The 26,689-nt window shown below is 44.0% G+C and overlaps 1 protein-coding gene across 1 annotated transcript in view; it reads right to left on the bottom strand.

Annotated features, from left to right (window-relative positions):
* The window catches only part of C1QL2 (complement C1q like 2), a 91,709-nt gene extending 65,317 nt beyond the window's left edge, over positions 1 to 26,392 (bottom strand). Inside the window, exon 1 of the mRNA XM_085647470.1 lies at positions 25,404 to 26,392. Coding sequence (XP_085503596.1) covers positions 25,404 to 25,991 — 588 coding nt within the window. The 5' untranslated portion in view covers positions 25,992 to 26,392. The remainder of the gene's footprint in view (positions 1 to 25,403) is intronic.
* Positions 26,393 to 26,689: the final 297 nt, after the last annotated feature.

Below are 26,689 nucleotides of genomic sequence, written 5' to 3' on the forward strand. Positions count from 1 at the left end.
GGCGCAGTGCTGAAGTTGCGTCGCAAGTGCGACGCAATTCCAGCACTATTCCAACCTACCCTATCCCTAACATGGTGCGTCAAGCCTTACGCCTGCTTCAAGCAGGCGCAGGGTTTTGATGCATCAGCGTTGGGAAAGTGACTCAGTGAAATCTTATAGATTTCACCGAGTCACTTTTCAGGGGCGTTCCTGTGACGGAACGCCCCCCCCTGTGCCGAAACGCCCACGTGAAACCTGACGCAGGTTTCACGTGGCGCAGGGCTTTACACCGTGCCGCATCTCCATAGATGCGTCACGATGTAAATGGGGCGCAACGTGGCACAGGGTTTACGCCGCCGCTGCGTCACAAAAGTGACGCAACGGTGGCGTAAAAGGGGCGCAAGTCCCACATAAATCTGCCCCTAGGCACTTAAGTGAGTTGCCAAGCACAAGCTTTAAAACATGGAAACTCCTGGTAGTTCTCTATGTCAGCTGTACTCCAAGCAGTGTCAAGAATAAATGATTACCATCCTCAGTCAACATGTCTGAAGTGGAAGGCATGAAAGAAGGTCTCGAGGTCGGATGAAACCAATGTAAGGGACATGAAAGTTGTAATGGAAGTGCATTGGTTGTTAAAATGTTGCCTAAACTGAGAATCATCATGATTATGAAGAGTTACTAATTTAGTTTGTTACACATATTCACATTGATTCTTTATGTGATGTCATAGGGGCTAAAAACAATCGATTGGTACTGTTGACATGTATAGTGAGCAATCATAAAGCACTGTAACCTTGATGATGAAGGGTTGATTTGTCTGCCCAGTACCTTAAGAGTGATGTGTTACGACAGTGTGACTAATGTTGCTTCTCGTCAGGATCATGGCACTGTGGATTCATTCAGAGCACCTAACACAGCAGTTTAGCGTACACAGTTCCATATCACACAGTGTTTGCACTTAAATAGTGTGCTTCATTTTACGGTTTCAGCACACTTGCTCCTGTCTACGTGAGGCCATCAGGTGTACATGAGTGCAGTCAATTGACCCTAGGATGTCAAGAAATCCTGCTGTAGCATAGATGCTTGCTTTGCTTGCATTGGCCTTATGGGTGTCTAAGAGGAACTGTATATGCTGCCGACTCCCGCTCTGCAAGGCATGTATCACTTTGAATTGGCTAAAGTTCGACTCAGAATTCTGAAGCACGCATCCTGCTGTCTGCTTAGTAGTGTCTATTGCAAATAATTTTAATACTGCTAACATTTTCAGGAAGGGGGCAGCCAGTGGATCCCTATGTTGGGCTCCAGGATATCCATAAAAGAAAATATGTTTTGTGCGGTGCCTATATCTAGCCTGTCATCCTCTGGGTCTCAAGCTGACTCATGTTTATGGGTTCCTGTCTTACTCTGTCAGTCCTGACTCTCATCCTTCATTACTGTGCCATTTGAGGTCATTGAATGATGGCCTATTTTCCATCCTCATGCTGCATGGTTTGTTGCAACAGGACATAGATCTGGCATAGCATGATATACTGACCTAGCAGTCCTGTGGCCATGGTAGTGTACTGCAGAATGAAAGTGTGAGCTGCTGTAATCAACCTGTGAGAGCTTCACCTGTCCATGGATGTTTATGTAAGTCTGGCCCTGTGTGCATAAGATGTTTTTTTAAGCTCAAACAGTGCATGTATGTTTTTTTGTATTGTTTTACTGCTTTTCTTTCATTTCCTACGCTTTCAGGAATTTTTACCACTTGCTTTTGACTGTTGGTATTTTACGGTGGTATTTTCCACTTGGTTTTAATGAGCTCTCATACTTGTAATCAGGTGTTAATTACCACATGTGTTTTTTTCACATCTGGTAAATATCACATTTGGTAAATAGTGCATGCGGTAAATGGCGCACATGGAACACAGCCATGAGATATTTAGCACATGCGCTAATTAACACATGCACTTTTTACTTCAATTAAAAACTGCATGTGTTGGATTCAATAAATGCATGCGTTAATTACCACTATGCCTATCTCATAATCAGATTTTAAACAACAAGGGCACCCAAAGAAGGTCGGGCAGGGACCCTTGGAGACAGTGGTCCCTAGAACTAAAAAGGATACAGCGAGAAATAAATACAGGCTAAATCAGTGCTGTATTAACGGGACTTGTCCAGCCGGACAGAGGTCAATTTTTACTTATATGTCAATCAGTAATTATGTACAAAAATTTTTGGGGGAAGTTGGACACAAGCCTGTATCCTGTATAAACAAAGGAAAGTGTGCAAGGTACAGGAGAAGCAAAAACAAAGGCTCAGGCAAGGGACATGGTTTGTCATACAAAGAAATTACAACATACAAGGACAAACAAATTCAAGTGAACAACTTTATACTTTTGTAATAAATCAATTTTAGCATATAGGTTGTTTTTAAGGTGTCGACGGCGTTTCGATCCATTGGGGGAATACAAGGATCATCATCAGGACAAAAATTAGTTGCCTGTGAGGTGGAGCTTGTCTTTGGTAATATTAGGAATGAACTCACAATGTTTACTAACTGCAATTCCAACAATGTTGTATATGCGATTTTTTGTCCATGCAATAAGATTTACATCGGACAAACCACCAAAAAAGTACGGCTAAGAATTTCCCAACACCGCAGCAGAATAAGATGCAAAATCTTAAATGCCCCATTGGTTGAACATTTCATTGACAGTAAACATTTCGAAGATGAAATACGTTGGACTGTGATCTCTGTTGTTAAACTCCCACCGAGGGGCGGTGACATTGCCAAACTGCTTAATAAGGAGGAGTTGAAATGGATTTTGAAAACTGACAGTTTAAATACAGGACCTAAATGTCTTGAGGACCGCACCACCATCATCTAACCTGCCTATTCATTCCTAGTCATGTCTGTATAGAATTTTAAATGCTCTACTGTAATTGCATCTATTCCTCTATGTTAAACTGAAATGCCTTCTTTTTTGTCTCTTCTAATGTGTTCTCTCTATTTCTCATTATCACTTTCCTCTCTTTCTAATATGGAGGATTCTATCCCCGAACATCTAATGTCCTTCCTTTGTTTCTCATCCTTCACACTGTCCCTTTCCACCTATCACGCTGCACCCCGGGTATTTAATCTTCCCGCCCACCACCACTTCCTGCTCCCGCACTGACGGAAACCAGCTTGCCGCTAATAGAGAGCACCGACTCCCGGCTTATCTCATCCACGATCTCCACCACCACTTTCGGCTCCCGCCTTGACGGAAACCAGCTTGCCGCTAATAGAGAGCACCGACTCCCGGCTTATCTCATCCACGATCTCCACCACGGTGAGCTCACGTCTTTACCGGTTTTTCTCCGTCCCATCGGCACCCCTGACCTGGCCCTTAATTAATTCATTCCTTCACTCCCCCACAGGATCGACTGCCTTTCATCTCGCCCCACATTGGCTCTGATTATCCTTCTCCGAAGAGTACCGACAACCGGCTTGTCTCATCTACGATCGCTACTACGGTGAGCTCACGTTTTCACCGTTTTTCTCCTTCTCATCGGCACCTCTGACCTGGCCCTTATTTCGTCTTTTCCTTCACTCCCTTCAGGATCGACTGCCCTTCACGGGCACGGATAATTCATCCCCTGAGCTCGTAGCTCTATAGTGGGCCCCGTTCTGTCCTTCACAATTGACCGATCGGACGAGCCGTTGTTCCCCCTCCTAGGCAGTACGTTTTCTATGCGTTCCCCTCTCATTCTACTCATCCTACTTCTACTGTCTCCACAAATTACTCCCCTGCTCTGTTATTCCTTTAGGCCCTTTTGCCGCTGATTCAATCACTTTATCCTGCTCCCTCTTTCCAGACTGTGGTTAGTGAGTAATTCTATTAATTGTATTCCATTATACCGCCTTAACTTCCTTCCAATTTTCTTCGAGCTGTTTTCGTTATGGCATCAATAATTCCTGACCGCAATACTCATGACTCATGCATGTTCCGATTGTTTTCAATTAATATGCCGCATGAATTTCGTCACGCATATATGCCGACCAACTCTTGCTCCCAACCGTTTCATGCCTTAATACCAGCGTGTCTAACTATTTCAATGTTAACACATAATTGTTAAATTACTCTTTTTCATCATGTGCCCAACGTACAATTCAATGTGTTTTAACCCTTTGAGCACTCTATACGTTCCTTGTCACCGCAATATCCATCCCTCCTTTTCACTAATTATAGCAATGGTTAAGTTGTCCTTCACATAGCTAGCTCTCCTGTACTTACTATACGTTTTCCCCCTCTTTTCCATGTTGCCCTAGGTTATTCAGGCTCCACCTCACAGGCAACTAATTTTTGTCCTGATGATGATCCTTGTATTCCCCCAATGGATCGAAATGTCGCCGACACCTTAAAAACAACCTATATGCTAAAAATTGATTTATTACAAAAGTATAAAGTTGTTCACTTGAATTTGTTTGTCCTTGTATGTTGTAATTTCTTCTTATGACAAACCATGTCCCTTGCCTGAGCCTTTGTTTTTGCTTTTCCTGTACCTTGCACACTTTCCTTTGTTTTTACAGGATACAGGCTTGTGTCCTACTTCAAAAAAGATTTTTGGTACATAATTGCTGATTGACATATAAGTAAAAATTGACCTCTGTCCAGCTGGACAAGTCCCGTTAATACAGCACTGATTGAGCCTGTATTTATTTCTCGCTGTATCTTTTATCTCATAATCAGGGCATTGTGTCCTGCAAGACATTTATAATACCTTCTAAGGAAAGTTGTCTTTTTGAACTATTGCATCTCAAGTCTCTTCTTTTGGGCTGTGCTTATGTTCAGTAAATGTGACAAAGATGAGAATGTGACAATGTATCAAGTTGACTATGATACTTCTAAGCTTTGCTTTGGTATCTTAGAAACAGTTGGTTCAAGTGGGACGACTCAAAGACTTTCAGCCAAGACAGTTAAAAATATGCAAAACCTTAAAAATAAAAATTGTATATCCCAAAATTACAACGTTTCTATGCCAAGTCAATGGAGCTACGGTGCTCCAGTAGCCAGTGTCTGAGTACCAAGGTCAGATAGGAATTAAGCTGGTTACAAACTGGAAAATTATGCAGGGTTGTTTGTTATTGCTTGTGTATGAACACTAATAGATTGTCTCCAGTGGACACCAAAACTTCAAGGACCCATAATATCAAACGTTATTGGTTGCAGTTTAGAGTTTTGGTTGACAACTACACTCATGAGACAGGAAGTGCTTGTGGGACTAAGCAGATCACCTGTCAGAAATGGGAAACTGAGATTTTGAATCAGGATTTAACTTCTATAATAAGCCATAAACCCTGCACAAGGACTACAACGATGGTGCAAATCAGTCTGGAATGAGGGTGAATGCCCACAGTGAATGAGATACCACCCTAACAACCTAGAGTGAAAAGGTAAACTATCAACACCATATTTTGCTGAAAGCAGGCATATATGGGCACTCATAGGTGCCTGAGTCACAAACTTCACAGCAAAAAGTACTACAAAATATACGTTTTAACTATACTTCCGTGGGCGGAGTTCTGTGCCCTAAATGAAGATTCTGCACATGTAAGTATAGATTTTAGTAGTACATGTGGGAGGGACACACGGAGTGGGCGGAAAAAGGGGCAGATTAACTCTTAAAGGGGAAGGGATTAGGGAGGAGTAAAAGGGGTTTAGGGAGGGTCTGGTACTGGTTTAGGGAGGAATATCACCCACCCACACAAGAGTAAACCAATTTCTTTACTCTGGGGGTGGAAACATGTAACTTACAATTTTGTCGTAAGTTTACACTCAGAGTTAGTGAATACGAAAGTAGTAAACTTACTCCATAGTGTGCACTTACTCAAAAGTATAAGTTACCTTTGTAAATCAGGCACCACCACCCAAACAATTTCATGCCTCCAGGGACCCATTCCCTTGGTGCACACCACGTAACAGTGTACCAGGGATCCCATCTCCATGACACTGTTGTTCCCTGCCCGCAGGAGCACAGGCAGGGATCACTTCATTACTCCTGCCTGGTAGAAGCAGAAAGGCTTCTGCCAGGTGGGAGCAAAAATATATCTCTCAGCCTACAGTCTTGTGGACAAGGAACTCAGTAGTGCTCCAACCTGGCGGGAGAAGAAACCAAAACTGCTCCTGCCAGATGGGAACAAGTCAAACTGACTCCCGCCAGCACCCAGGTTGGGTGCTGGCAGGGGTGCTGGTGGGGCTATGGGGGCCCTGAGCCTCCCCTTCATCAGACCCAAACATTTTAAAACGCTGTTGGGTGACCTAAGTGCGACCCGGGTATCCAAGGAAAAATGTGGCCAGCTCCTGTGTCAACCTAGATAAAAGGGGATGTGTGCAGATAGCCAGGAGCATGAAAGCTGTGGGTGACCTGGGTGGGACTGGGGCATCCAAAAACATATATAAACAATAAGGCGCAATGCTGCTGAAATGAAAAATGTGTGACCCGTGTCACTCATTTTTTATACACTACTTCCAGGAAAGAGAGCACCATAATGCCTTTGTTGGGCTAGTTTCATACTGGGTGGGACCGGGATACCCAAAAAAATCTAAACAAAAAGGCACAATGCCGCGGAAATGAATAATAAATGTGTGGCCCCAGCCACTCATTTATTTTTCACTGCTCCCAGGAAAGTGTTCTCCATAACGCCTGTTTTGGGCAAATTTGGTCCTGGGAGGGCCCAGGACACCCAAAACAATATAAACAATAAGGCACAATGCAGCAGAAATTATTTTATAAATGGGCAGCCCGGGCCACTCATTTATTATTTACTGCTCCCAGGAAAAATTGCGCCATAATGCCCTTGATGGGCTAATTTGGTTACTATTTAAAGCTCTATTGTGCCCCAAGCTGGGCACGGCCCAATAAAATGAGACTAGATCCAATTAGGGTAATGTGGGTGGGGTACCTATCATAACCTGCAGCAAAAAAAGAGAGACCCTTACTTAGCATCATTTTATAACCATTTTTGGGGAAAAAAACAGACATGCAGACCTTATTTTTCATGCCTTATCTTTTTACTTTTAGTGAAGTCTTTTTTTCATGTTTGTCAATTATTGTTTGCATCCACAGGAAAAGAAATTATTCGGCACTCTATGTTTCACCCTCTGTATTTCATATTGTGTGATGATAAATGTAAGATAAACAATTCTGTGGAAGCCGTTGGGGTGTGAGGCGAAGACCATGGCCCGCCGCCCTGCCGGGTCGCCTTCCCGGCACCCATACCAGATGCCAGCGAAAGGCGGTTTGACTTCTTTGCTCCCAGGTGGTAGAAGCCGCTTTTCTTTCTGCTTAAGCTAGGTGTGAACAATCCTTTGTTCTCTGCCTGCAAAAGAACTGGCAGAGAGACACTTTTCTGCTCCTGCCCAGCCAGACCCTTTCAGCTTCCACCAGGCAGGTGCAAAGGAATGATCCCTGCCCGCGCTCTCGCAGGCAGGGAACAACACAGTGTCCTGGGGAGGGTTACCAGGACACTGTTTACCATCAAGCCCTGGAGGATGGAGTCCTAGGGGGTCATAGCATGACTCGGGGAGGAGGGACCAACTCCCTAAATAATTGCTATGTCAGCGAGCCCTGGGGGATGGGGGTAATGGGCCTTTTTGTGGTGTAGAGAGGGCTGCACAGGCCCAACCCCTCAACTTTTTTATATATAATGAATGCACCAACATCCCAGGCCCTATCCTACCCTGGGGTTTTCTAATTTTTTTATTTTTTATTTTTGGTTTTTACCGTGGTGCCTCAACACTGCACATTCTTTTTATTATGGCCCCACGAGGCCTAGGGAGTCATGGTGTCTCTATCCAGACCCCTCTATATATTTTTTTTTCAGGACACAAAGGACTGAGACCCCGACTCCTGAAAACTACTGCTGCAACATCTTTGTGGATGTTGACAGCACCTAGTCAGATCTTATCTTTTGGTCTCTTGGTCCCGCAGTATTTATTTATTTTTATTTGTTTAGACAGTTGGTATTGCGTGTGAATTGCTACCGAAGGAGTATCTCGGCACTGTGCTGCACAAGAGAAATGGGGATAATCTAAAATAGCAAAGTCTTAAGCCCCTTCCTGAAGGAAGTGAAGTCAGGCAGCAGCAAAGGCCAAAAGGAAGTTTTTCCCAAGTCTCTAAATAGCTATAAATTTTGAGTCTTAATTTCCCAAAAAATACTGAAAAAATGTATAGCAAATCAGACAAAGCATGCTTTCTGGGTAAAGATCTAGCTTTCTGCCAAATTTGGTATAATTTAGTTCAGTCGTTTTAACTGTAGAATTGTCTAAAGTTCCTATGGAAAATTGCATTGCGAAAATGTGTTTGACGCCCTCTTTTTTCTCAGCCCCCACTTGATGGATCACCACAAAACATTCCATGAATTAACTGAGTTGCCTGAACCTTTCTCTTAGAAAGTTTCATGAAGATTCGTCAAACAGCACCAAAGTTTCCAAACTTACAATATACAAAATACATTTCCTATGTAAACGTAGTCCTAACAATAACAATACATTGGCAACCACCTGAAATGACAAAGTTTAAGGTAGAGTTAGGATTATGCATTCAAAAAACAAAAAAAATAGCACTGCGCATATATATAGTTATAGTTAGGCCCAAGTTTCCAAAGGAAAAGTGTTTTTGTTTTTCTAATAACTTTAGCACCGTTTGGCGAATTGTCACAACATTTTCAAAACTAGTTTGTCACTCACTTCAGCTGTTGTCTGGAAATTCGTCAAGCGGGGGCCTTAGAAAAGGAGGACACAAAATGCAGTTTAAACATGCAATTTCCCAAAAGGATTTTAGACACAACTACAGCCCAAACTGCTAAACGTAATTACACCAAATTTGGCAGAAAGCTAGATCTTATTCCAGAAAAGTGCTTTTAGTAATTTGGTATAAATTTGTTCTGAAGTTTTGGAGTTATTGAGGAAAAAAATGTATCTAGATCCGCAGATCCACAAGCCAACTGCAATGCCGTAATTGGCTAGCCGCAGCATGAGAGAAAAGTTGCAACTGCCATTTTATGAATTGGAACACGGTTCCGGGAGGGAGTAAAGTCTAAATAGGATAGAAGCAGTCAGGATAGAAGTATGCTGTCCCTATGGGTCTGACGAAGGGTTCTGTGAGCAATTTTGCCTCATGGGCAAAAAACTGTCCAAAAAATATTTTATTTTTGGGGTGTGTGGAAATGAATACAGCGGCCACCACAGCGCTCAGTGTGGCCACCTGTATGAATCCACTGCAGATCTGCAGATACAGACCCCAATGAAAAAGAACACATACACCCACTTACCGACCCACTCTCACACACCCAGACAACCACTCACACATCCATACACCTACTCACACACCCATAAAGTCACTCATACCTCCACTCAGAGAACCACTCACACACCCACACAGGCACTCATGCACCCAATCACATAGCCACATACACACCTATAAAGGCACTCATGCACCCACTCACATAGCCACATACACACCTATAAAGGCACTCATGCACCCACTCACATAGCCACATACACACCTATACAGCCACTTACATGCCCACTCAGACCCACACAGCCACTTGCAAACCCACTCGCACACCCATACCGTGAACCCATTGATACACCACTCACACAGCCATGTAGCCACTCACACACCACTCAGAGACCCATACAGCCACTAACAAACACCCGCTCATACACCACCACCATACACTCACATGCCCACTTACACACCCACATAACCCCTCACACAGCCATACAGTCACTCACACCCACTTAGAGACCCAGAAAATCACTAACACACACATACAGCACATCCCACACTCAATCAGAGACAAAGAAAAACTCTCACCTACCCAGCCACACACCCATACAGATACTCACACACCCAGTCACACATCCATACAGCCACTCACACACCATACAGACATTGATACATCCACTCAGAGAACTACTCACAAGTCCGCTCACAGACCCACACAGGCACACACACACCCACTACCATACAATAACTCCCACTCACACACCCATGCAGCTACTCCCACACCACTCAGAAACCCAGAAAACTACTCACTCACCCACACAAACACCCATACAGCCACTCACACACCCAGTCGGAGACCCAGAAACCACTCACACACCCAGTTACACACTCATTCAGCCACTTGCACACCCACTTACAGACTCAGAGAAGCACTCAGACATCCACACTAAGACCCACACAGGCACTCACACACCCACTGAGAAACTCATACACCCACATACACAATCATACAGCTGGTAACATACCCCACAGACCTATGCAGTCACTTACACGCCCAGGGGCCCACAGGTGGGCTGCCTTTAGGGGATTGGCCACAGGGCCTGGCCATAGACAACCCCCACTGCACATGGCCAAAGGCTGTGCGCAGTGTGGGGTTGGTTTCATGGAGGGGGTTGGCCGCAGGGCCTGGCCAGAGGCTAGGCCCTGCGGCCAACTCACCGCTGCACTCAGCCACAGCCCATGCACAGTAGGAGTTAGATTAGCAGATGGTGATTAAATATTACTTTACATTTAAAGAACCCCAGAAATGTATTTTTAACAAAAAGGTTACAGGGACAGTATAGAAAGAAATAGCATTAAAAAACCAGAGAAATTTACTGAAAAAAACAAAGGTTACAGGAATGTTGTAGTTAGGAAATAGAATCAAATAAACCTTAGAAATGCACAAAAAACAAAGGTACCAGGGATGTTATAGTTAGGTTCAGATTTTACACACATAAAACCATAGAAATCCAGCAGTTATAGTTATCTCAAGAAACTATTACACAAACCCTAAGGTAACTTTAACTCACGCCTTCGCCATGCACTTCTAATCACCCCACATATAACATCAGTCATGATATCTTCTATTAAATCATTAAAAATATCAGTGTAACATTTGCCAAACAATTATTGATGCGAAAACTGTGCGGCGGGGTACAAGTTATAGTTACCTTAGGGCATGAGTTATAGTTTCTTAACATAACTATAACCACTGAATTTTTATGGTTTTATGTGTGTAAAATCTGAGCCTAGCTATAAAGTCCCTGTAATCTTTGGTTCTTTCAGTGAATATATAACTAAATATGTATATATACATATATATATTCACTAAAACAAAGACAAAGGTTACAAGGACGTTATAGTTAGGAAATAGATTTTTTTTTTAAACTTTGGGCCCGATTCACAGAATTAACTTAAGACAAAATCCTAAACGTACTACTTTTGGTATTCACAGAATGCACTTACTACTTTTGGTATTCACAGAATGCACTTACTACTTTTGGTATTCACAGAATGGATTTACGACTACTACCTTTACGTCCGCACTCGGGCTGGAAATTCCGGCCCGGAGGCGGAGCTTCCGACCCGGAGGCGGAGCTTCCGGCCCAGAGGCGGCGCTTCTGGCCCTGAGGTGGAAATTTCGGCCATGGCTAAATCTCCGCCACCGGCCGGAATCACCACCTCCGTGCCCGAAGATCCGCCTCTGGGACAGACGCTCCGCCTCCGGGCTGGAGGCTCCACCTCCAACCCGGAATTTCCGGCCCGAGTGTGGACGTAAAGTTAGTAGTCGTAAATCCATTCTGTGAATACCAAAAGTAGTAAGTGCATTCTGTGAATACCAAAAGTAGTAAGTTTAGGATTTTGTCTTAAGTTAATTCTGTGAATCGGGCTCTTTGAAATTCACTGAAAAAAACAAAGGTTACTGGGGCATTATAGTTAGGCCCAGATTTCCCTCGTACTAAACCAGTGAAATTCTGCAGTTATAGTTACCTGAGATAACTATAACTTATGCCCCCCCACAATGCACTGTTAATGATCTTACAAATTACATTGCTCATGACATAGTCAGTTACATCACTGATGACATAAAAAAAGCCCTATCCTCTTAGAATGTTATGGTTTTATTTACCTTTCTTTAATATATTCTTGATAAAACAACAGGCAAAGGTCAAAGCCAGTAGATTTCTGCAGTTCTTTGACTGCAGAATTTATCACTTAATTATGGATTCACAGCATGCACCACATAATTTGCAGATTTCACAAAAATCTTGTTTGTAGCTAAAATTGATTAAAATAATACTGCCAGAGAATGCACTACATAATTTGTAATTTTTTTGCAGCATTAGTTAAATAACTTTGTCGGTTAATTTGGTCCTTCATGCTGCATAAGCCTAGCAAATCTGATAATGGAAAAACTCTGCAGAAGATGGAAAAGCTTTGCAGAGTGGTTTGGGGCTGTTAATATGACATATTTTCCATATTTTAGAGTTCCTTGAAATATATTGGTTTTATACCATTATATTTTGTGCTCATTTAGAATTAAACCTCAGTGAGCAAGCCAAACGACTCTGGGAGCACTCAATAACTCTGGAGGTAAAATGTTGGGAGCCTTCAACTGAATTTAGTCCTGTACTGTTGGACTTGGCCTTCTCTGCAGGGTCATCTGTAAACATTTTGCCTTAACCCTCCTTTTTTCTGAGCCCGTTTTTGTTGGCTTTTAGGACTCCTTGCACTTTACCACTGCTAACAGTGCTAAAGTGCTTGTGCTCTCTCCTTTAAACATGGTGAAATTGGCTTACACCAAATTGGCACATTTAATGTACTAGTAGGTTACTAGTAAGGTGTACTACATGTAGCCAGGGGTCTGTAAATTATTGCTACTAGTGGGCCTGCAGCACTTATGGTTCCACCCACTAAGGTAGCATTTTAAAACATGTCTCAGGTCTGCCATTGCAGCCTACATGCAGTTTTAACCCCTTCGCCGCGGCACGAATTCCGCCACGGCGCTAGGGGGGTTTGGGGTCAGCGCGGCGCCGCCATGTCCGTGACGGAATCACTCCGTCATGAGTCACGGGCGAGCTGTGCTCATGACGGAGTGGTTCCGTCACGACTCCGCCCACTTGCATTGTTCGCCCGCACAGGCGGGGAATCAGTGCCGCGTGGGCGGAGCGGCCGCCAACGGCCGCAGCATGACGGAACCACTCCATCATAAGCACACGGCGCCCATGGCTCATGACGGAGTGGTTCCGTCATGAGCAGGGAAGGGGTTAAAACAGTTCAACTTGGCAAAATAACCATGTTGCCAAGCCTAAAACTCCCTTTTTAATACATAAGTCACCCCAAGGTATGCCTCAAATAGCCCAAAGGGCAAGGTGCATTGTATTTAAAAGGTTGGACATGTACTTTTACATTTTACATGTCCTGGTAGTGAAGAACTGACAAATTCATTTTTCACAACTGTGAGACCTACCTCACCCGTAGGATAATATTGGGTTAGCTTACTACATTTAACAAGAGATATTTTTTGTTTGGGAGCAGGTAAAAATCTCATGTTTGGTTTCTAGGGAATTGTCTATGGTATTTTAATTTTAAATACTCTTAATGGTACAGTTGGATTTTAAGCAGGGCCACTGGAATTATGTGGCAGGAGAGGGTCAAATTATGTGGCAGGTTTGAGAAAAGTATGCAGCACGAAAAGGCAAATTATGCTGCATAATGCGGCACATTTTCTAATAGTTTTTCTTCATTATTTCATCAGTTTTAAACTTGATAACACTCTCTGGGCATTGGTTGCTCCCTATTTGTCCCTGGTTAACACCCAAATATATCAATAAGCAACATAAAGAGGACCAGTCCAGGTTTGGAGAGGGCCTTCCACTGCACTGCAACACGTGGTGCCGCATTTTTAGTAACTTTTGAACCATTTGTGCTAGAAACATCTGCAGCAGATTATGCGGCAGATGATTGATTATGAGGAAAGTGTGGCAAATCTATAATTATTTGTGTTTCGCTGCACAATTGCATAATTCCAATGGCCCTGAATTTAAGTACCAATTCTAAAAATGCCTTAACCATTTGGTGACTGCAGCCTGTTCCTGGAACACGACTGGGTGTAGTTTTCATCAAGCAATTCTCATGAAATTATTTAAATATTTACCCTGTGACTACCAACTTTTATGTATAGTTTCTCATGGAGACTGCACATCCTCCCCCTCACTAGCCTTTCAACTGCCACTTTCTCAATTCTAACATCATAAGTAGTATTATACTGAAAGAAGAGTTTCAATAAAACGGGCACAATTACGACCACATCAAAATCAATATTCTTCTGCTCCTATCCTACCACTTTCTCAAACTTATCAAAGGGAGAACATTGCACTCTCTAGGATAGCCTAAATAACCTGAAGATGCACAGAGGGAGGAAGAAAGGTCCCTTGCATGGCTCGGGATATTGTGCACTCCTGCCTAAAGTTCTTCATAGCAAGCTGTACATTTTTGCCCACACTTCCACACAAATGCAAATTATATGTCTGCACTAGAAGCATTTGTGACATAATTGAGTCCCAGAGCAGAGCTTTGAGGTCTGGGAAAGGACACCATGTGCACTCTCCTTACCAAGTCGGACTACTATCAACTCACCAGGCTCTATATGGCTGACAGTGCTGGCAGCGGTATCGATTATAGAAAGCTTTTTAATCTGTCAATGAGGAGAGAGTTAGTTACTGGCCTTTGACATCTTTTTAATTGGTCTACCACAATGTCCTCCTCCCAACCATGTGGGGCATGGATGTTCCATGAGTGTACCATTCAGAATGTCTAGAGGATGGGTGTATCAAGGTCACAGGCTAATGAAATCCATTTTGCATTTGCTACATCCAAATGGTTCATAACATGGGGTTTTGGAGAGAGTTCAAACATTAGATTTGAATTGCAGGAATCCTACAGGACATTACAGGGATCCTTTGCAGTGAGTTAGACTTTTGGGTGTGGAAAAGAAGAGACAGTGAACTCCTTTAAAGCTAGAGAGTTTCCTCTGCCCTTTCCTGCCCATTGTTCTATGTAAGGACTTAACCCCATAGGCCAACAAGTAGCTAAGATTCCCACCTTCCTTCTACCACATTGTAACAAAGACCTTGGCTGAGCCTGAGAGGAATGAACAAAAGGGCCTGTACTAACAAGAACTAGTCTCAGAGCTGACTGTTGGAATACACAACTACTATTTGATTCTTCAGTATAAAGATGGACAGAAACGTCTACCCAATATGCCCAGATTTCTCTACCGAAACCAAGGTTTTAAAACCAGTGGCAACGAGAAGTTCTCTGTGCTCCGGGGTTTGGGTATTCTTGGCCCACTCTGTTTGCCAAGTTTGGGCCATAAATCTGGGATCTACAACCAAGGCTGCCAGTGCAGGCTCCCTGGGCCCAGCTTTGAATGGTCATGCTCACGAGGTGTATTGGGTGTGCCTTTGCTGACCAAATGAAGAGGAAAAGCCATGAACGATGAACCGCAGAGGTCCAGTTTGAGGGTGAGACCCAAGAGAACCTGAAGTATCTCTGAAGTGTGAATAGACTGTGTACCATTGTGGACAGAAGGTACTGAGAAACATCAAGTCTGTCCAAGTTCTGTGGTGTTACGAAGCCAAGAGGTGCTAAATGAGACCAGACCCCAGTCCATAGTCATCACAAAAGTTATCCTGGAGTGCAGAAGGAGAACCATATTGATGGAGAGCCCTGCACCTGACCCATGTAATCCCCAGGAGTGAGTAATTAGCTTGTTTGGTGGTGGAGTTTGTATCAGGAAGAGCCAAAGCTGCAAGATCTGTGCGGCCATAAACACTGTACCTCCTCGACTGGTGCTGCATCAGCTCACCTGAAACACCACAGTAGCACCAAAGAGTTTCTTGTGCACCAGTTGCCTGACCTGGGGTGAAGTCCTTCCCAAGTGTACTCGGGGACTGAGCATAGAACAACTTGTCAAGCAGTTTGGCCCCACCAAAATTCAAGAAAGTTGCAGGAACTCCCAGCTCTGAGTCTGTCCACCCACTCAACTTCCCTCTGTTAGCTTTGGACTGTTTGACTTTGCTCCCCTGCCCGTTTATTGCTAAAGGGATGGCTTAGTGTTCAGGCTGGGAAAACGCTGAAGTCAGAGGCTGTGATTGACACAATTTAAGCCCAGTGACACCTGTCTGCCCTGGGACTTCTGAAAATGTCCAAAAATGCACTGGTGCCAACCTTCCTCATGGGTAACAGAGAGTGGAGTCAGTATATTCTTCTTTTATTTTTTTTTAAGCTTTGCATCATTCAGCCCAGTTAATGCGTTTCGTCCACGAGGACTTCATCAGGGTTCAAACTGATATCTTTATATCATTCAGCTACTTCCCACTGTTTTATTCACAGCACAGAACGATGTGTATCAGATTTGTGTTCATTCTTTATACGAGGATTGGCCATAAATAAGAGAGTGTCAGTCCAAAGTGTCATCCAAAACAACCTCCATTGTAGGAGGATTTGTTTCAAACTGATGAAATATCCTCTCCGGACCCGAACAGAAAACCGAGTGACAATTATGAGTTACATGGGGGGGGAATTACCACATGGAATTCATTCCATCTGGTTCAGAGTAGGCCAGTGCTCCTGCAGCTGGTTTTCTCAGGTGTTGGAAAAATGGCCTTGTTTTTTTGGGCAGTAGTTTCACCTGGTAAAATCGCATGAGGCTTGAACTACAGCAGCAGCCAAGCCTTGGCTCCTGGGTTTTTTCTCCAGGCAATAAGTTTAATTCAATGCTCCCCCTTCCAGACGTTATATGATTCTTCCCTCCTCAACCCACCCTCTTCCCTGCACCCACCCAACAACCTGAGGCAGAGGCATACAGTTGTATGCGTTAAGCTCCATTGAATTGAGAATTCTGTGTGCTTTAACAACCGGTAAATCCCTGACCGTTTTGGGGGATTTCGGCTTTACTTCATTCTGTTGACCTATTCTCCACACACTGTCCTGTTATATAATATCGGACATTTCCTGGAATTGTTTGACACACACCAATCGTGTTTTTTTCGTCTTTAAATGTGAAGATTTTCCTTGCTAAAACAATTACCATACCTACAAGTGTGTTGGGCTACATTTATGTGGACTACATACATGCATCACAGCCTTGAAGACGTCCCATTGGGACGAAACGCGTTACATCGACTATGAATTCTATGTGGTGCTTTTACAGAAATTTCAGAACAAATCAATAAAGGAAAAAAAGATGAATATACTTTTCGCAACCTGATGACTTATTTGAATCATTTGGGAGATGCCTGTGTTATAGTTTAATTACTGATTAATACTTATCATTGTGTACTTTAGAAACTGTGTATAACAATAGATGTGTGCTGAGCCAGTTTGTTCATTGTTTCTTTGGGTTTCCCAATAAGTGGGGACGTAGGGAGGTCACGTTCCCGGCTCTTTGCACCATCTGCTGGATTATTTACATCACACTAGACTGACTGGTGCAGGTCTTGAGTGCCTTGACCTTCTTTTTCTTTGCTGAACCAGTAAATCCAGTACCACGTGGTAATTCTTCATTCCTTGGGACTTACCTTGTCAGTGTATGGTACTGGTGCCCATTTACGGCAGAGCAATAGTAAACTTGCATTGAATTTATCCTCTTGCCAGCACCTGAACATTCAGAATCAGGACCTAGGTAGAGAGGTGTGGCTACTGCATGCACATAAATTTGAGTTGTGGCTCTGTCTCCCTTCATCTGATCCTTGTATTTATTGTAGACTGCTGTTTTCAAGCATAACCAGGAGGCTACACTTCAATAATGTTGCAATTTAGAAATGAACCTCCCCCATCCCCAACAGACACACAAAAGATATTGGGTTATTACAATTCACAATCATTACAAATTTCTGTCAGGTTTTAATAATAATATTGATTGAGGGTTTCCCATTATCAGGAGTGTGAGTGTAATGGAAATCAATGATATTTTCACAGAACTCGACATGTTTCTGGGGCAGCCACCTGCTAGAGCTTAGTGTTCAGTCATTAGTACCTAATCTGTATATGTGGTTGGCGGTGTTGGTCACAAGAAGTCATTTTTAAGGACCAGGGCTTATGTTTCATCGTCAGACTGACTAAAACAAGAGAGAGAAAGGCAGAAAATAGAGAAAGGGAAAGGGAAGAAACCAGTGATAAAGGCATTAATAACATCCTGCAAGTGTGAGATAAAGAAACAGGAAGTGTAGGGTGCTGGAAGAAAAAGGCAACAGGGGACACCAAGAGTTGGAAGCCTGGTATTCAGCAATATCATATTCAACAGTGCCTGGGGGCCCTATTATTAGGTCTAGGTGTATTATACTTACCTAGAGGGGCTTTCAGCCATCTCACTTTACCCATTAGTCTGTTGATGTGTCAGTCCCATTTTGCTTCCGCCTAGTACAGCATAAAGCATGAGGCAGTGGGTAAGCCTACTTAAGCCTCTTTTTAAGAGTCACTTGGAGTGATTGCATTTTGCTCCTTCACAAGGTGGACATCGGCACACAATGTACTTCCCTTTAGTGCCAGTGTTGCCTTATGTGATAGTAGGACGAATTTGAAATGAGCACAGGGCACATTCCAGCTTTATCAGTTCCAGCCCCCTTCCAATACTGTTGTAAATTTCATGCAAAGTGGACTGCTATTTTACAGTATACCATATTGTGTTCATGGACTCGGTTTCGCTAATGGTTATTCAATAAACTTTTCCCAGAAAGAAAACCAAACTTTATCATGCTTAGCACTTATAGCAGTTTTATTTAAACTGAGGTGGGGTATAATTTGGATTTTAGTATCCAATATTTTGCTCTGTGACCCCTCTTTCCTTCCTTCCTTTCATATTCTTTCTTGTCTTTTTTCTTTCCTTCTTTCTTTCTTGCCTTCCTTTTTCCTTTAATCCTTCTTTATTTGTTACCGCCTTTCATCCCTTCTTTCTTTGCCTTCTTCCTTTTTTCTTTCTTTCTTTCTTTCCTTCTTTCTTTTTTGCCTTCTTCCATTCTTTTTCTTCTTGCCTTGTTTCCTTCTTCTTTCATTTTTGCTTTTTATTTCCTTCTTTTCTTTATTCTTTTCTTCTTTCTTTTTTCTTTTCTTTCCCTTTAACTTTCATTATTCCTTAACTCATTTCTCTCTTTTTTGCTTTCTTTCCCTTTTTGCATTTTCATTTTTTGCCTTATGTACTTTTTTCCTTCTTTCTGTCTTGCCTTTTTTCTACATTTCTTGTTCCTTCTTTCTTCTTTTTTGCCTTCTTTCCTTCTTTCTTTTTTAGCTTTTTGCCTTCTATTTTTCTTTCTTTTTCTTTCATGTTTGCCTTTTTCACTCCGTTGTTCCTTGGTTGCCTTCTTCTTTTCTGTTTTGTCTTCTTTTTTCTTTCTTTTCTTCTTCCTTTCCTTTTTCCTTCTTTCTTCCTTCCTTTCCTTCTATATTTCCTTCTTTCTTGTTTTATCTCTTTCCGTCTTTTTCCTTCTTTTTTCCTTCTTTTTTCCTTCTTTTTTCCTTCTTTTTTCCTTCTTTCTTCCTTTCTTTTTTGCTTCTTTCTTTCTTGCCTTGTTCCCTTCTTTATTTCCTTGTTCCTTCTTTTTGCCTTACTTCTTTCATCCCTCCTTTCTTCCTTTTTGCCTTCCTTCCTTCTCATTTTGACTCCCTCCTGCTCTTCCTTCTTTTTCGTTGTCCTTCATTCCTTTTTTGATCTTCTTTCTTTCTTTTTTGTCTGGGTTCCCTCCTTTTTGGCTGCCTTCCTTCCTTTTTTTTATTCCTGTCTTACTTTCTTTCCTTTTTTCTCAAAGGTGAGGCTAGCAGCCAAAGCCAGACCGATAACTTTTTTAGGTCGGTGTTAGCCAAGACCTCTTAATTTTACTAAAAGTATGTATACCATAGTTACTTAGAGGTCTTTTCCACCAGACTTCATCAATTAGTCACATGTTTCTTACACCTACTCCAGCATGCATCAAGGGGCAATGTTAACCCACTTCAATCATTGACTGATGTCACTATGAGTTACAACATGCTCCCCTTTCACAAGGAGCACATCCACACACAAGGCATTCCCTTCAGTGCCAGTTGTACCATGGTAATGTGTATTTTTTGAGACCAGAAAAAAACTTTTACCTCTAGCCAATTTCCTTTTTCTTTTTTACATTTAATGAGGTCTTGGCAGCTTCCGGAACAATAAAGTTTTGCAAAAACTATGACAAAAGAATTGCCAAAAAGCTGGCAGCCTTATTGGCTTTGCCAATGCTCGTTCCTATTGATTTTGCAAATGTAGCTACTATTACCAGGACTGCTGTTAGCCCAGACCTTTTGATTTTACTAACAGTATTTATATGCTTACTTACAGGGGCTTGCAGCCAGACTTCATCATCCACTGGTCTGTTATGTCTTTCACATTTTTCTTCCACCTGTTACAGCATGGGGCTTTGGGACAATTTTCTGAAGCCATTGGCCAATTTACCTATGAGTGACAGCATTTCGTTTTTCACAAGGAGCACATCTAAATAAAGTAATTTCCTCAAGTGCCATGTACTATTATGACAATGTGGGCTTTTCAAAACCATTTTATTTTTGCTTTTAGCCATATCTCATGCTGGCAAGGGTGTGGTAGTTCCTCCAACAATAAACTTTCCCAAAAAACATGACAAAGCTAAAAAAAACAATGACAAACTCAAAAGGCTGACAATTAATGTCATACCTATTGGCTTTGCCAATGCTTTGTGGTAGTAGCAGTAGTATTAGTAGTAGTAGTAGTATTATTTATTATTATTAGTAGTAGTAGTAAAAGTAGTAGCAATAGAAGTAGTAGAACCGGTTGTCGTTTTCCACCATCCTGGTCCTAACGAGCACTCAACTTACAATAGCCATGTGTGATGGTTTCTGTAACCAAGGCATTTAATAGAGTCTAATTACACTTAAATTGGGTAATATTAATATCTTTCATTTGAACCCTAAAAAGACAGCAGAAGTCAGGTGAGTTTAACAAATATATTTCAAAAGAAGATCATAGAATGACTGTGCGCAATGCTGGCAAATAACCTTTGACATCTGTGACAATTTCAGTTAGTCCTGTCAGTATTACCAACAGCATAATGCATTCTGGGATTTGTGGTTTGACTTTTAAATTGTAACTATAGGGACACAAATGCCCTACCACTGATGTGTGAAATCTCAGAACAGTTTTACAGATGACCTGGCGACACCTATGAGCTATGTGCAAAGCTGAGCTGAGCTGATTTACATGGCAGTTTAAAGTGTTTAAGTAGTTTCCAGCAAATATTCTGATTAGTTTGCAATGGAAGAGCTTCTTTATCACCTTCTTCCCAGCTCTATTCTCAAAACTTTTGTACTCCAAATGGTTACTTAGGTATGCGACAAGCATCACTTACAGGGCCTTTTTGTAGCTTCACCACACAATAAAGGTACAACAAGGATAGCAGCAGTTCAACTTTCTATAACACAAATAATAAGTTAAAGATGTGGCAGTAATATAAGGAAAATAACACAATTCTCTCACACACACAGGACAGTTACAACACAGGTAGCTAAAACACTAAAGAGTGAGTTAGAGGCGTTAAAGGGCTGTTGTAAAATGTACATAAACATTCAAGAAGTACAAAACATTTGGAAGAAACAGCCACACCTCTTATGGAATTAGCATATGTTCATGCACTCATATAGGATGATGAACACTCACCTACCGAGTTTGATACTCTTCATCAGTGGGTCGCATATCTTGCACAGGGAATCATTCACGAGTACTACTTTCACTGTTTGCACATTATCTTGCTAAAGATTACCTAGTTTGGGTGCGATTATATCACTTATGTTGACATATTACTCATGTCAAATTTGTATGAGGTGAGTTAAAATGTTTACTGGTGTTGAACTACCGCATGATTAAAAACAGGCAGGCAGAGAAAGGGATCCTACTTCTTCTTTCCATCAACATGTTTCGGTGCTTGAATATTGCCCCTGTGGGCCACACGTCTTCCCCAGGAATATAGACCTGCTTCATTTGGCATGTTCACCAGCCTCAGAAAGAAGGCGGGAGAGTGATGGGACAAATTTTCTTAGGCCTCACTCCTTGAAGTGGCCTCACAATGTGCTATTTGCGAGGCTGTCCGTACACGAAGCATGTTTCACAGGGTGAGTCACTTTAATCGTAGCCTGCACTGTGAAACAGGCCATGCTGCCAAGCCATACTCACAGCTGACTGGGTGCGGGAAGTGGGGGTGCATAGGCCGTGAGATTGTGAGCCGTGGGTCCAATATCAAAGCATATTCTGCCTCGCTACCTGTACCACAAGTGTAGTGATAGTGAGGCAGTGACAGCCGGGTCCCATAATTCTGAGCAGCCCCATCTGTGTTGCATCCTGTCTGAAAATTCGGCTCAGTGGATGCTGAGGAGGTCAACTCTTAGCTCGTCCTGGACCTTCTGACCTGCTGCAAGTGTTTCTGACTTTGTAGCTGAGGTGTGAACCTTTTCATATCGAAGTGTATTTTGGATTGTTTCACTTTAGCACCTTAGACTATACCACCACACTGAGGGGCCGCTATTAGAATTAGCGATGACACCTTTTCTGCCATTACAGTTTAATGAATAAGTCAAGAGGCAAATGTCACATTGTTTGGTCAAGCTTGGAAGCCAGGATTGAAACCAGGATTCCTAATTAGACATTGAGCAGTTCCGAACCTGGTGTGGTGTCACATTATTTCCCCTTTTTCCCAAATAGTAATTTTATTAGTCAATGAATGAACTTTTGTTAGGCGCACAGAAACTTTGGAAAGTAATGTCCCGGTGCTGGAAGCAAGGCTAGGATAACCCAAGAGGCAATTAGGTTGTCGAGTGCCATCTATATCCGGCCTTTATTGTTATTAATGAAGCAGCATTGTGGTCTATTATACCATATACAGTAGAGGTTGCTCTACAGTGTACATCCTGAACTGAATTATTTCAAGGTGCTCTCAACTGTGATGATCACGGGAAAGGAGGCAGAGGGAAGAAAAGTAATTGCCCAGGGTCACACAGTTTGGACAAGCTGGGGAGCTATAATTGAAACCAGCGTTTCTGGGTTAGGGCTCGACACCTGGTGTGTTTGCACCGGGTCCCACAAAAGCTTCTGACTGGTCAGGGAATGTTATGCAAGTGCATTCAAAATATCCTTTGGATTTTCATAGGATGTAGCAGCAGCAATGGAAACTTCCCTCTTCATAGATCAGGTGCCCTTTGGGCAGAAACAATGCAAACTACTTAACCTGAGCGGAGAGGTGCAGCGGGGGTAGCATCCGCACAAACCTTTCCCAACACAGAACAGGTACAAATCGGGCAGTAGCAGTGTATGCTTTACTTCCTCATAAAACAGGGGCTATCTGGCAGTAAAAAAGCCAGCTTGCCTCTCTCACAGACCATATACAGATAAGGCATGAGTGACATGCAAGTTGCTGGCAGATTTCTGAAGTGGGTGCTCACGTTTCTGAGGTGAATGTATAGGTGGATGAATTAGTGAATATGCAAATTCTGACACCATTCCTTCTGAAAGTGCTGCTGCCATCAGTTGGAGACCTGCTGTTTGTGTTGATTCTTTTGTGTTCCATTTTTTTTTTAAGTAGCCATTAAATCATAGGTCATTGTAATTTGGAACAGCCCAACCACTGACCAAGTAACTATGTTCTAGACAGGTTGCAACCTCTTCGAAAAAGTTGTAATACATGATCTCCCCAGGTGGTGTGCAATCACAGGCTGGGTGCTGCACCTGTTCAAAATGTTGAGGCCACCAGTGGTGGTGATGCATTAAGGTTAGTAAATCTAAGACCATGGGATGCTACAGTTCCTATATGTACTGTTATTCGTTGCATCTTACAATAAAGATTAAGAGGAAGATATAGGCGCTCTTCAATTTAAATTTGGGTTTGGAGTTGGATTATAAACACGGTCGGCTGGTGCTATTTCTATTTATTTTTTTATTGTGGTAATTGCACCAAGGCCCTATTTACCCCATAATATATATTTATAAGTGATGTGCTAATTTGCCCCATTTCTTTTCAAGTCATTCATGCTGTTTTGTAGCAGCAAAAAAAAAATTATTTTTTCTTTTACAGACAAAACACAAAGTCACTGACTTTGCTGCTACAAATAAAAACTATAAATACAACTGGCCACTGCAAGAGAAATTAAGCAAAAAAATATAAAATACCAACACCTCACTTCCAAGCATGTGAGCGATGACTGGTTTCTGACTCCCTTCCTTGGAGTCTTTTTAGTTGTAGTTACCTGGTTCTTATCTCAGCCTCCAGCTCCTCGCTTCTACCACGCCGCCACAAGACCTCAGCCGCATCCCCTACCCGGGCCATGGCCCATTAATGATAAGAGATTTGTGGCCTCTTCTAGTAGATTTGCGTTTCCACCTTCTCAGTCTTTGATGCCTATACAGAAATCTGCCCCAGAATTACAGACTTCCGGTTCTCTCACTTTAAATTTACAGTCAAGTCTATTTGCCCACCTTCCTTCCTTCCTTCTCCGCCTCTGTACTGCCCTAGTCTGCTCCCCACACTCCGACAGTCTCTCTACCCCCGGCGCCCCAGCGCTACATCAGTCACTGCTCCCCAAACGTTCCTAGTTTTTGCTGTCGAGTCCTCCAGTTCCCCAAAACGTACCCAATCCATGCTCCCCATAGTATCACGTCCTCTGCTCCCAGCGTTCCGCCTGTCTCTGCTCCCCACAGTCACCCCTCTCTGCCTCTGCTCCCCTTAACCCCCTAGTCTCTGCCCCTTACCCCCTCAGTCTGTGCCCCCTTACCCCCTCAATCTCTGCTCCCCTTACTCCCACAGTCTCTGACCCCTTACCCCCTCAGTCTGTGCCCCTTTACCCCCTTAGTCTCGGATCCCCTTGCCGCCTTAGTCTCTACACCTCATGCTAGCTCAGTCTCTGCTCCCCATAGGCCCTCAGTCTCTTCACCCCGAACCCCCTCAGTCTCAGCTACCCATACCCTCTCATCCTCTGCTTCCCTTACCTCCCTCCCTAGTCTCTCCTTCCCTTACCCCCTAAGTCACTACTTCCCACTCACCCCGCCCCCACTTCGCGCCCTTTGCTCCGCGCTTCCCCGGTCTCTGCTACCGGTGCCTTGCTCTTCTAACTTCTGTTCCGCATACATACCTAGTTTGTTTTTCCACACATCCCCCGTCCCTGTGTATCCCCCTACTCTGTCTCCTTTCCACATAATCGCGTCTGTGCCCCCCAGCCCCTACTTCCACCCTCCTTGGGGCTCCTTACACCCTTCTCCTATAGCCGCTGCGCCTCACACCGCCAGGCTCTGCTCCTCACACTTCCCAGTCTCTGCTCTCCTCCTGTCGAACCTCTGCCCAGCGTTCCACCATTGCCCTTACACCCACTACCCAGTCTCTGTTCCACTTCTTTCTAGACTGTACTTTGGCGCTCCCCGCTGCCTCATACTCCTACTGTCCGGACATTATTCTGCTGCTGTGCTGTCTAGACTCTGCCCTAGCGCCCCTTCCTCCCAGTGCCCCGTCTGTGACTCCCGCACTTCAAGGCGCTGCTCTCCGAGCTCATCCGGTGCGCGCTCCTGCTCCAGCCCCGGAGCCCTCGCTCACCTGCCCGTTCTTGCAGAGGTCTGCCCACATGCTGGTGCCGTCCCCGCCTCTCATCAGGATGTGGTAGGTGAAAAAGTAGATCCCGGGCACCTGGCACGTGAATTTGCCCGTGGACTGGTCGTAGTGGTTGCCCAGGTTGGTGACCACGTCGTCAAACTTCAGCACTTCGTAGCCCTCGTGGGGGCTCTTCAGCCCCACGTAGAAGGCGATTTTGGGTCCGCTGAAAGAGGTAGTCACCGTCCCCCCGGTGGTGTCCGTTGTCCCGGCAACGGCCAGTCCTGGGAAGCCCGGTTTGCCCGAGTCCCCCCTTTCTCCGGGGGGACCCCTCGGTCCTGGGGGCCCAGGTTCCCCAGGGGGACCCCTGGGGCCAGGTTTCCCCGTCCTGCCCTGGTCCCCCTTGGGTCCCTGGATGAAAGGCGGAGGGGGCACAGCGCTCAAGTCCTGCAGCGCCTCCACGGCCGTGCTGCTGGGCTGCTTGGCGCTATAAGGGTCGCAGATCATGCGGCAGGTCCCCATCATCTCGTAGTGAGCCGAAGCCTTGGGGGGCTGAATGAGGAACGGGATGGCAACAAGCAGCACCAGCACCATGATGATGCCGATCACAGCAACGACCAGGCGCTTCCTCTGGAAGATCCGGGAAGCGAGGGCCACCAAGTCCTCTCTGCAGTGCGAAGTAATGATGGCCGCTTGCGAGTGGCGTCCCCCAGAAAGAAGCAGGAGCCCGCCGAGCCGCGGGAAGCCGGGCAGCCCCCGGTGCTGCTGACGCCCAGTAACTTTGCCGTGACCTCAAGCTGAACGTGCGGTGTCCGCGGGCAGCCTCAGCCTGCCACTGCCGCTTTGCTTCAAAGAGAGGGGGAGGCGGCGACTCATGGTGACAGCACTTGCCCGAGCCCACTAGTGCGCTCACTAATGGGACGCACCTGCGAGGCGGCGGGAAGATAGCGAGAAGGGGTAGAGAGGACTGAGAGAGGACGGGAAGAAGATGGGGGAGGGAGTTGGGTGGGCTAAAGAAAGTGACTGACGAGAGCGAGCGAGGCTGACAGGAAACTGATGGAGGTGGGAGGCAGCTGGTTGGAAGGATAGGTAGAAAGAGGGACAAAGGATGGGAATAAATAAAGTAAGTGAAAGGAAGAATTTAGATAGAGGGGGGTTCAAGGGAGGTGAGAAGATACTTAAAAAGTGGTGTTGAAGAGCAGTGGTCGAAGTGGGCGGGATCGGCGGGCATGGGTGCCCCTAATTCTTTTTTGCAGTAGATTCCGTTCCCCTACTTTGTTTAATTTAAACAT

This window comes from Triturus cristatus, chromosome 3_2, assembly GCF_964204655.1.
Source record: "Triturus cristatus chromosome 3_2, aTriCri1.1, whole genome shotgun sequence".
Lineage (NCBI taxonomy): Eukaryota > Metazoa > Chordata > Amphibia > Caudata > Salamandridae > Triturus > Triturus cristatus.